At 41.7% G+C, this 10,223-nt stretch overlaps 2 protein-coding genes and 1 non-coding gene across 3 annotated transcripts; 1 reads left to right on the top strand and 2 right to left on the bottom strand.

Moving 5' to 3' along the window:
• Positions 1 to 4,004: 4,004 nt before the first annotated feature.
• On the bottom strand, positions 4,005 to 4,526 carry EV154DRAFT_487884 (uncharacterized protein; the record flags this gene model as incomplete). Its single annotated transcript, XM_051599035.1, has 1 exon — positions 4,005 to 4,526. A coding segment is annotated over one exon (522 nt), but the record flags the coding sequence as incomplete, so codon positions are not given.
• A 395-nt stretch (positions 4,527 to 4,921) lies between these two features.
• EV154DRAFT_556681 (uncharacterized protein) lies at positions 4,922 to 6,035 on the bottom strand (the record flags this gene model as incomplete). Its single annotated transcript, XM_051605369.1, has 3 exons — positions 4,922 to 5,419; positions 5,809 to 5,982; positions 6,023 to 6,035. The coding sequence occupies 3 exons, from the start codon at positions 6,033 to 6,035 to the stop codon at positions 5,241 to 5,243; spliced, it is 366 nt and encodes a 121-aa protein (XP_051451048.1). The 3' UTR covers positions 4,922 to 5,240.
• Positions 6,036 to 7,731: 1,696 nt separating this feature from the next.
• EV154DRAFT_t149 lies at positions 7,732 to 7,804 on the top strand. Its single transcript has one exon. It is a non-coding gene; the product is annotated as a tRNA-Ala (tRNA).
• Positions 7,805 to 10,223: the final 2,419 nt, after the last annotated feature.

The raw sequence follows: 10,223 nt of genomic DNA, 5'->3' as shown, positions 1-10,223 counted from the left end.
ACAAGGACACTCATTTCTTTCCATGGCAGTAAATCGACCAAGACGCCATCTTCCAAACGACTACGAGCGGAATTCTCATAGGGAGGTAGAGGATGGGATCAGGAACAGAGGTGGATGGGCGACAAGCGCGAAGGAGGACGTTTTTACCAGTAGTGGCGTGATGGGCTCTTTGATCGTCACAAAAATTCTGCCAATAATCACGATAGTGATTACGGAGATGGATTGGAGAAGTTGGTATAGGATCAGGGAGAGAGGTATAAAGAGCATTGGTTTCTAATTTGTTGCCAAGTCTTGTTTGAGAGAGAGATTCTTGGAGGAGGATGAGGAGAGAATCTTCTGGAAGGTTGGCAGAGCGTAGCACGTATTTAGTAACCAAGGTGTTATAGCGGTGGAGCATACCAGGGAGACAAGTGATGTGTTTAGCAACTGTTGTATGTTTACTACCTACGAACATTGACACAAGTGAATTTTGTAGGGTGTCTAATTTACTCATTTCACGGGCTGTGAAACAAGAAATAGCCAACCCATACTCAATTTTTGGTCGAATGAACGTTTTGTATAGGCGTGCGGAGAGAAGGAGAGAAAAACCATTACGGTGTACACCGATAGAGGTAAGGAGAGACATGGTTTTTTTGGCTTTGGAGGATCGAGCTTCAATACTTTTACCGGCATTTAAACCTTTTTTAGTAAATTCCATACCCAGGTAACAGAACTGATCAACAGTGGGAATGGGTTCACCATAAAGAGAAAAGGCAAAATTGGGAGTTAGAGAGGAGCGAGGAGAAGGAGCGTTTAAAATGGCACATTTGGAAGGAGACCATCTGTAACCAAGTTTGAGAGAGTGATCGCCAGCGATCTGCAGCATTTTTTCAACTTCATCTTTTGTTCCAAAAATGGCAACATCATCAGCAAAGAGAAGAGAATTAATAGCTACAGGTTCATCATCGTCGAGACCGAACACAGTAGGAGTAGAATCAGAGGCAGCGCTACGCAATACACCAGGAAGTGAGTCAATATACAGAGAGTATAAATGAGGACTAAGCACAGAGCCTTGCAACAAACCAGTGATGGGAGTGAATGGATCTGATCTATGATTGGCCAGCAATACAGAGATAGAAACATCATCAAACATATGGATGAGCAGGTTGAGCAGAGGAACAGGAAAAGAGGATTTTGAGGCAAGGATATTCCAGACTACACGACGATCCACCGTATCGTAAGCTTGTTTGATATCCAGAAAGGCAACAGAAGGAAAATGATAGTGCTTGTTAAAGTAATCATGCATAAGATCATGCAGACACAAAGCTTGGTCAAGAGGACTACGCTGTTTACGAAAACCACCTTGGGCATGATCAAGAGCGGGAGATAGTTCTGTAACATGTGAGACTATAGTCATTTCAAATAATTTTCGAAGAACAGAAGTGAGTGAAATGGGTCTATAGTTAGCGGGGTCAGTACGATCACCTTTTTTAAAATTGGAAACACAGTAGCCTGACGCCATAAAGACGGTGTGTTGGACCACTGGTAACAAAGAGTAAAGTAAAGTTTGAGAAAAGGAGCGAGGATGTCAATGACAGGCTTGAGCATTTCGGCTTTGATGTGATCTGGGCCTGGAGCTTTGTTGTTCGGTAGTTCTTTTATACGCCACGATATAACATCATCATCCAAAAAAGGAGTGTTGTCAAGAGAGTGAGGTAAAAAATGGTGTAAATGAACGGATGGTGGGCGGAGAGAAGGAGCAGGGAGAGAGGAACCACTATACACTGAAGATAAATGGGTGGACATAATATCAACAGCTTTCATGGGACCATCAGTATGCGTGAAGGAAGCGGTGTGAGTGTTGCGGGCTTTAATTCGAGAAATCGTTTTTGTGGCTTTGGGAAAGTTTGTCTCCAAACTTTTTTTAAATTCGTTCCACGATTCTCTTTTGATTCTTTGAATTTTTTTACGAAAAAGTTTGTTAGCTTCATCATGTTGATTCCACCAATGTACCTTGTCGATCCCAATGCTTCTACGCCAGCGTTTATAACATCGGTCACGATTTTCAGCAGCTTCTTGTAATTCAGTTGTCCAGTACTTGTGCCAGTAGTCGGGACGAGGAGGAGTGTTACCAACGGAAAGATCTAAAGAATCATACACACATGCATTGAATGACTCGTTGAATAAATCAAGAGATGGACATAGCAGAGGTGGAGAGGAAATCCAGTTTTCGAGCTTGGTGGTGAGAGGTGCAATCTTTTCTTTAATGGACTCACGGTATTTCTGGAGGTACGCAGGTTTTTTAAGTCTGTTTAAATTCCATAATCTACGTGGTGCCAACGGTCGATCGGGAAGAAGGGGGACATCATCGTGAGATGGCACAAGGTCGAATGTGAGGTGCATAAGACGATGGTCAGAGCTCAGAGAGAGGTCAGATTCAACTTGCAGAGCTGGAGAGACGAGAGAGGAAGGAGCGATATTTGTGATAAATAAATCAACAATACTTGATATTTCTTGACCGAGTCGAAACCCAGAAAAGGTGGGGATACCATTAGCAAGAGATTCATTTAATATACGCAGTTGGTGGTCAGAACACCAGGAGAGAAGACGATTACCACGAGGGTTGGATTGATGATCACCGACAAAGGAGCCAAGGCGAGCATTAAAATCACCACAGATGATGGTATTCGGAAGGAGAGGAATCGAATCAAGTGTAGCAAATACTTGATGGATAGGCATAGATGGTGGAAGATAGAGACAATGAACACGAAGATCACCTACTTTGAGGGAGAGCGTGTGGTCATTGGGAGAAGGAAGTTGAAGGACAGTGTGTTTGCATAAAGGATTAAATAAAGCGGTGATACCACCTTTACCACGGTTATTTGCATTTGTGACTTTTTGACCATAACAGTGATATTGAGGCCAGTTTGTCGGGAGGAGCATAGAAGGCGTAAGCCAAGTTTCAGTAATTAGGAGCATATCAGAAAAGAGCGTGTGGGAAAGTGGATCTTGTACGGTCGTGGCTTTGAGACCATTAGCGTTCAAGAGACTTATCATAAAAGGTTGGTTCGACATAATTAAAGCACCTCTTCAGATGCGATAATGTCAGAAGGAGCGGAAACAAATTCTTCATCTTCATCCATATCTTCAGTGGACTTTGACGGAGAGGGTTGTTTGGGCATAGGTGCATTGAAGAGCTTGGCAGCTTCTTCGTTGATTTGTGACCTAGGATCCTTTGATGGTACCTTCGTGATTTCCAAGAGTTCTTCTTCTGACAAATAACCCATGTCGATCATTGAGTAACCAACAGGTTTCACCTGTGTTGGTCTTGTGTTGTGAAGGTACAACAGAGCTTGCTTACAACGGTTGTTGTGGAGCTGAATTGCAATGTCAGTACGAGCGTCGGTGGAATAAGACTTGTAAATAGGATTTGCCAAGTGCTTTTCATCTAAAGGGTCAAAGTCTTTAATGATTCCAGCTTTAACATCAGTCATAATTTTGATGAAAGTGGGAGCATATGAGACGTGGACAAGAACACCGAGAACACCAGTGGCAGGGAAAGTAATATCAAGAACACGGCTTGTATCGATACCAACCAGTTTAAATCTCTTGCGAGTTTCTGGGCGCGTGATCTTACGTGAGCGACCAATATAAATATACTGGAAGCCTTGAGGTTCGTTAGGATCACGTTCCATGAAGGGACGTGCAGCTTTGGCGAGAGCTTCGGCAGAGAGTTTTTTGGCCTTAGGCTTGGGCTTGACAGGCTTGCTAGCCTTTTGTGCAACAATTTCAGCCATGGTAGGCTTATTTTTATTGACGTTGGGTCTAGTAGAGGCAGTGGTGGTGGGCTTGGGTGATGAAGAAGAGGGAGGTGCTTTACTCCAAATGCTAGCATTTGAGGATAAGTCCCTTTCTTGAGAATCGACCTGCATACGGTTGTCAGTGGGGCGATAGGGAGAGGCGGTTAATTGAGCCTTTAAAGCTGCAATCGTATCACCTTGTTCACGAATGGTTTTTTCAAGAACATGATTGTTGGTCTTCAATTGAAGATTTTCTTGTAAAATCTGATCAATTGCAGAGAGACGAGTTTCATACTCATCCAAACGACGAGCTTGTTTTCTGAGCTGTTGCTGCAGATCCAGGGCAAATTCAGGGATGCTGAATGCTAATGTTTCACCAGCTATATTAGGTGATACGGGAGGGAGGGACGAATCCAGAGAGGACATGATTAAGCTATCATCGAGTTCAGTGATGGTAGCAGAAGGAACAGCAGAAGATGCTTGAGAAGAAGCAGGTTTTTGACCATTGGGGATGGTACCTGAAGAGACAAAGGTGATTGATGATGAATCAGGTGAGTCAGGAGAGCCAGCTAAGCGGCGAGCCGTGGCAGTAGCTATTTTCTTCTTATGAAGAAAATCTGCTTCGGGGTCAGCGACGACATGCTTAAACGTTCCATTACGAGTCAAAGGCTTCGTAATATCCTTGCGAGGAACAGAAATGGAGGTAGGTGGGCCTCGTTTCTGGGAAGAAGAGTTAATATTTGACATTATAGTAGGTAATATTATAAATACGACCTTATAGTGTCAAAAAAGGAGGCGTTCAACAGTTAATGTGTGTCTTAAATTACAGTATAATGTTTGACTGTAATAAGAGTAGGTTCAGAAGAAGTTTGAACAGGAAAGCAATAGAGGATGTTCACAGATGTAGGAATGTCTTGTGAAATCGTCGAAATGGCGGAAAACAAAAGTCTTCAGAACTTGGTGAGTTTTTGTCTGAGGGCTTTGGGAGTTGTACTAAAATGAACAGACGAGTTTGCTTGTTATTTTAATGCGTAGTTGGAGGCGGTTCTAGTATTGCTTGATATTTCGAAAAATAAAAGATTGGTTACACAAAAGAAAAATTATATAAAAATTCTTTAAGCGAAAGAAAGAAAAGGGGGGTTGTAGCTCAGATGAAAGAGTGGTTTTTATTAATTAGAAATTAATTGTAATTATGATGGGCTATCCATAGATATAATGCCTAATTACGAGGACGAGATGAGGAGGAAGTTTATAATTAAGGGGGAAAGTTAGAAAATTTAAGGGTAATATGGAAAGGGCTGTAATGGCTAAGTCTATTTGGCTGTTTTTGGCAGGAGTCTCTTGCTTATTTAATTCCCGGGGGGGACACCTAAAACTTGCTGATCATATCACGTCTTGCATTGTTCTTCGCTTGACCGCCGAAAAGACAACAGTAAACCACCTCAAAGGAGGGGAGAAGAACTAGCCAGACCAGCTGGCAGCTAGCAGGAGCCCAAACAGGGAAAGTGAGTTGAACGTACGGCGCATTGAGGATTCCTCGTCCGACAAGACAAGCACAGCTAAAACTGATGAAAACCTACTACACAAGTTATAGTTATGATTAAACAATGCGCTTGGCCGGATTCGAACCGGCATACCACCTAAGAGTATTTCATAAACGCAAACGCTATAACCACTTACGACAAGACAGCATGTATGGGGTTGTAGCTCAGATGAAAGAGGGGTTTTTATTAATTAGAAATTAATTGTAATTATGATGGGCGATCCATAGATATAATGCCTAATTACGAGGACGAGATGAGGAGGAAGTTTATAATTAAGGAGGGAAAGTTAGAAAATGTAAGGGTAATATGAAAAGGGCGGTAATGGCTAAGTCTATTTGGCTGTTTTTTGGCAGGAGTCTCTTGCTTATTTAATTCCCGGGGGGGACACCTAAAACTTGCTGAACACATCACGTCTTGCATTGTTCTTCGCTTGACCGCCGAAAAGACAACAGTAAACCACCTCAAAGGATGGGAGAAGAACTAACCAGACCAGCTGGCAGCTAGCAGGAGCCCAAACAGGGAAAGTGAGTTGAACGTACGGCGCATTGAGGATTCCTCGTCCGACAGGACAAGCACAGCTAAAACTGATGAAAACCTACTACACAAGTTATAGTTATGATTAAACAATGCGCTTGGCCGGATTCGAACCGGCATACCACCTAAGAGTATTTCATAAACGCAAACGCTATAACCACTTACGACAAGACAGCATGTATGGGGGTTGTAGCTCAGATGAAAGAGTGGTTTTTATTAATTAGAAATTAATTGTAATTATGATGGGCTATCCATAGATATAATGCCTAATTACGAGGACGAGATGAGGAGGAAGTTTATAATTAAGGGGGAAAGTTAGAAAATTTAAGGGTAATATGGAAAGGGCTGTAATGGCTAAGTCTATTTGGCTGTTTTTGGCAGGAGTCTCTTGCTTATTTAATTCCCGGGGGGGACACCTAAAACTTGCTGAACACATCACGTCTTGCATTGTTCTTCGCTTGACCGCCGAAAAGACAACAGTAAACCACCTCAAAGGAGGGGAGAAGAACTAGCCAGACCAGCTGGCAGCTAGCAGGAGCCCAAACAGGGAAAGTGAGTTGAACGTACGGCGCATTGAGGATTCCTCGTCCGACAGGACAAGCACAGCTAAAACTGATGAAAACCTACTACACAAGTTATAGTTATGATTAAACAATGCGCTTGGCCGGATTCGAACCGGCATACCACCTAAGAGTATTTCATAAACGCAAACGCTATAACCACTTACGACAAGACAGCATGTATGGGGTTGTAGCTCAGATGAAAGAGGGGTTTTTATTAATTAGAAATTAATTGTAATTATGATGGGCGATCCATAGATATAATGCCTAATTACGAGGACGAGATGAGGAGGAAGTTTATAATTAAGGAGGGAAAGTTAGAAAAATGTAAGGGTAATATGAAAAGGGCGGTAATGGCTAAGTCTATTTTGGCTGTTTTTGGCAGGAGTCTCTTGCTTATTTAATTCCCGGGGGGGACACCTAAAACTTGCTGAACACATCACGTCTTGCATTGTTCTTCGCTTGACCGCCGAAAAGACAACAGTAAACCACCTCAAAGGGATGGGAGAAGAACTAGCCAGACCAGCTGGCAGCTAGCAGGAGCCCAAACAGGGAAAGTGAGTTGAACGTACGGCGCATTGAGGATTCCTCGTCCGACAAGACAAGCACAGCTAAAACTGATGAAAACCTACTACACAAGTTATAGTTATGATTAAACAATGCGCTTGGCCGGATTCGAACCGGCATACCACCTAAGAGTATTTCATAAACGCAAACGCTATAACCACTTACGACAAGACAGCATGTATGGGGTTGTAGCTCAGATGAAAGAGTGGTTTTTTATTAATTAGAAATTAATTGTAATTATGATGGGCGATCCATAGATATAATGCCTAATTACGAGGACGAGATGAGGAGGAAGTTTATAATTAAGGAGGGAAAGTTAGAAAATGTAAGGGTAATATGAAAAGGGCGGTAATGGCTAAGTCTATTTGGCTGTTTTTTTGGCAGGAGTCTCTTGCTTATTTAATTCCCGGGGGGGACACCTAAAACTTGCTGAACACATCACGTCTTGCATTGTTCTTCGCTTGACCGCCGAAAAGACAACAGTAAACCACCTCAAAGGAGGGGAGAAGAACTAGCCAGACCAGCTGGCAGCTAGCAGGAGCCCAAACAGGGAAAGTGAGTTGAACGTACGGCGCATTGAGGATTCCTCGTCCGACAGGACAAGCACAGCTAAAACTGATGAAAACCTACTACACAAGTTATAGTTATGATTAAACAATGCGCTTGGCCGGATTCGAACCGGCATACCACCTAAGAGTATTTCATAAACGCAAACGCTATAACCACTTACGACAAGACAGCATGTATGGGGTTGTAGCTCAAATGGTAGAGCGCTCGCTTAGCATGTGAGAGGCACTGGGATCGACGCCCAGCTACTCCATTCGTTTTTTTTTTTTTTTTTTTTTTAGGGCATTTTTCAAAAAAATGACCTTTAGCTTTTCTGCGAAAAAAAATTTCGTGTCCCACTTTTTTGGTTCAATTTATTCCGGAGTTTTAATTATAAAAAAAAAAAAGGGCCCCAGAGGGGGGTTTTACACTGTAAACCGATTTTACTGTTTTTCTTTTTTTCGTGTCCCACTTTTTTGGTTCATTTTACTCCGGAGTTACAAAACATCAGGAGCCATTACTTTCTTTTTCTTTCTAAAAAAACAGCATGGGTAGACCAAGATTAACAGATGCTGAAAAAGAAGAACGAAAACAACTTCGAAGCGAAAAGCGAAAAGAAAAACGAAGATCTACTTCGTCCGCGCCATTGACCGATGAGGAAAAAAGAGAGCGTGAAAGAAAGCGTAAAGCAAAACAAAGAGAAGATCCCTCGTTCAGGGAGCAAGAAAATCAGCAGAAACGCAGACGATATGAGGTACAGCACAAATGACTAAAAAAAAAAAAAATAATGCCACTAATATTTTAAAAAAAAAAGGGTGACAACGATATGGAGGACAATACCAGCCAGGCTGCTGATCAAGATGATAACGATAGAAATCAGGTAATATATTGTGCGATATATTTAAGTAACAATGTTTTAAAGATTTTATTCGACAGGCTTTCGAAGCCATTCAATCAAAATACTATAAATTAATTAAGGAAGGGCCAACATCTAAATGTCTATGTTGCAATGGTACATGGTTTCCTTCGCAATCGAAACATTTGAAAGCAGAACTTTTAATAAATAAAGGAGGTACCGTCGAATTTATTAAGACCGTTTTTGGAGCTGTTACAGATTCTATGAACGACGATGCTCTGGAAGAATTAAGTGGCACATTTTGCAATACTTGTTTTCAAGATATCAGACAGTTAAAACTTCCTCGACTTTGTCTCGCTAATGGATTTAAGCTTGCTGATTTGCCTTCTGAAATCACACGATTAAATCGAATTGAAGAACGATTAGTTGCCGCAAGACACGTATTCATGTCAGTTTGGACAGTTGCAGGTGTTAGAGGCCAGTTTAAAAGTAAGAGAGCAATCAACAACATTCCTGTATCAGTTGACACCTCCGTTACATCCCTACCTCGTTCACTCAATGATACCAACATCATACCTGTTCGGCTTGCCAGAAGAATGACGGATGTTCACAATTACATGGAGGGAAATGTAAACGCGAGATATGTCTGGGAAGCTATTCATTACTTGCAAACTCAGCCAGCATACGAAAAGCACGAAATTACAATTGACGATACCTGGTTAAATACGTATGATCAATTAACCCCAGAGAACGATCCAGAAGAAGAAATGGATGAGGAAGACGATGTGGAGGGGCAAAATGGTAGCGGAATTGTAGAGGATGATATTCCAATCGGTGGTAGTGAAACGCTGTACTCGGGTGAAGAACTACCGGATTCAGATAATGCCACAGGATTAAAAATGGCTCCTGGTGAGAAGTCAACTGCGCTTTCGCTATTAATGGATGAAGACACGGATTTTTTGGCATTTCCCAAAATATTTGGTGGACAAATTCTTAAACCAATGTATAATGAAAAGCCGTTATCGTATGCATCTTTAACGAAATCGTTGATTCGAAGCGCTGATCGTCGAACTGTACGTCCGGATTATCTTTTTTTCATGGATAAAAAAAGATTACTTTTAAATTTGGTCGGTGGAGTGTCTACTATGATGCGCAAAAGTAAGCCTAACAATAAGGGATTAAAAGCAAACCAGGTGTTACAAGACGATATGATAAGCAATAGCATCAAAAAAGATGACGCATTCAACGTTTTCAGTGGTGTTAGAAGCTCGCCTACGTATTGGAAAACCGAGAAATGTAACGTAATGGCCATGATTCGTCAGTTAGGCATTCCGACACTCTTTGTAACTCTTTCAGCTGCTGAAACAAAATGGTTTGAATTAATTGTTATTCTAAAGAAGCTTGTAGACAAAGACGAAATTACTGAGGAAGAAGCTGCTAATTTGTCAAGCGATGATATAGCAAGGTTAATTCAGGCTGATGCTCCGACTTGTGCTAGATATTTTGATAGACGTTTTCGACATTTGAAATCCACATGGAAGCCACCGTATGGCCCTTTCGGAGAGCATACCATTAAGGATTACTATTACAGAGTAGAATTCCAACATCGTGGAAGTCCACATGTACATATGCTTGTATGGTTATCCGATGCCCCTGTTTTCGATGGATCAAATGAGGAAATAGTTCAGCCTTTTATCGACAAAATGATAGTATGTCAGTTGAATCCTGATGCAGAACTATATCCAGGGTTATCCGAATTAGTAGTCTCTCGTCAAACACATAATCACACCTTGACGTGTTTCAAAAGATCATTGAAACGAAACGGAAAAAAAATTTG

The sequence above is a fragment of the Mucor mucedo genome, assembly GCF_025094135.1.
Source record: "Mucor mucedo strain NRRL 3635 chromosome Unknown EV154scaffold_209, whole genome shotgun sequence".
In the NCBI taxonomy this organism is placed as follows: Eukaryota; Fungi; Mucoromycota; class Mucoromycetes; order Mucorales; family Mucoraceae; genus Mucor; species Mucor mucedo.
This window is presented reverse-complemented; position numbering and strand designations above follow the sequence as displayed.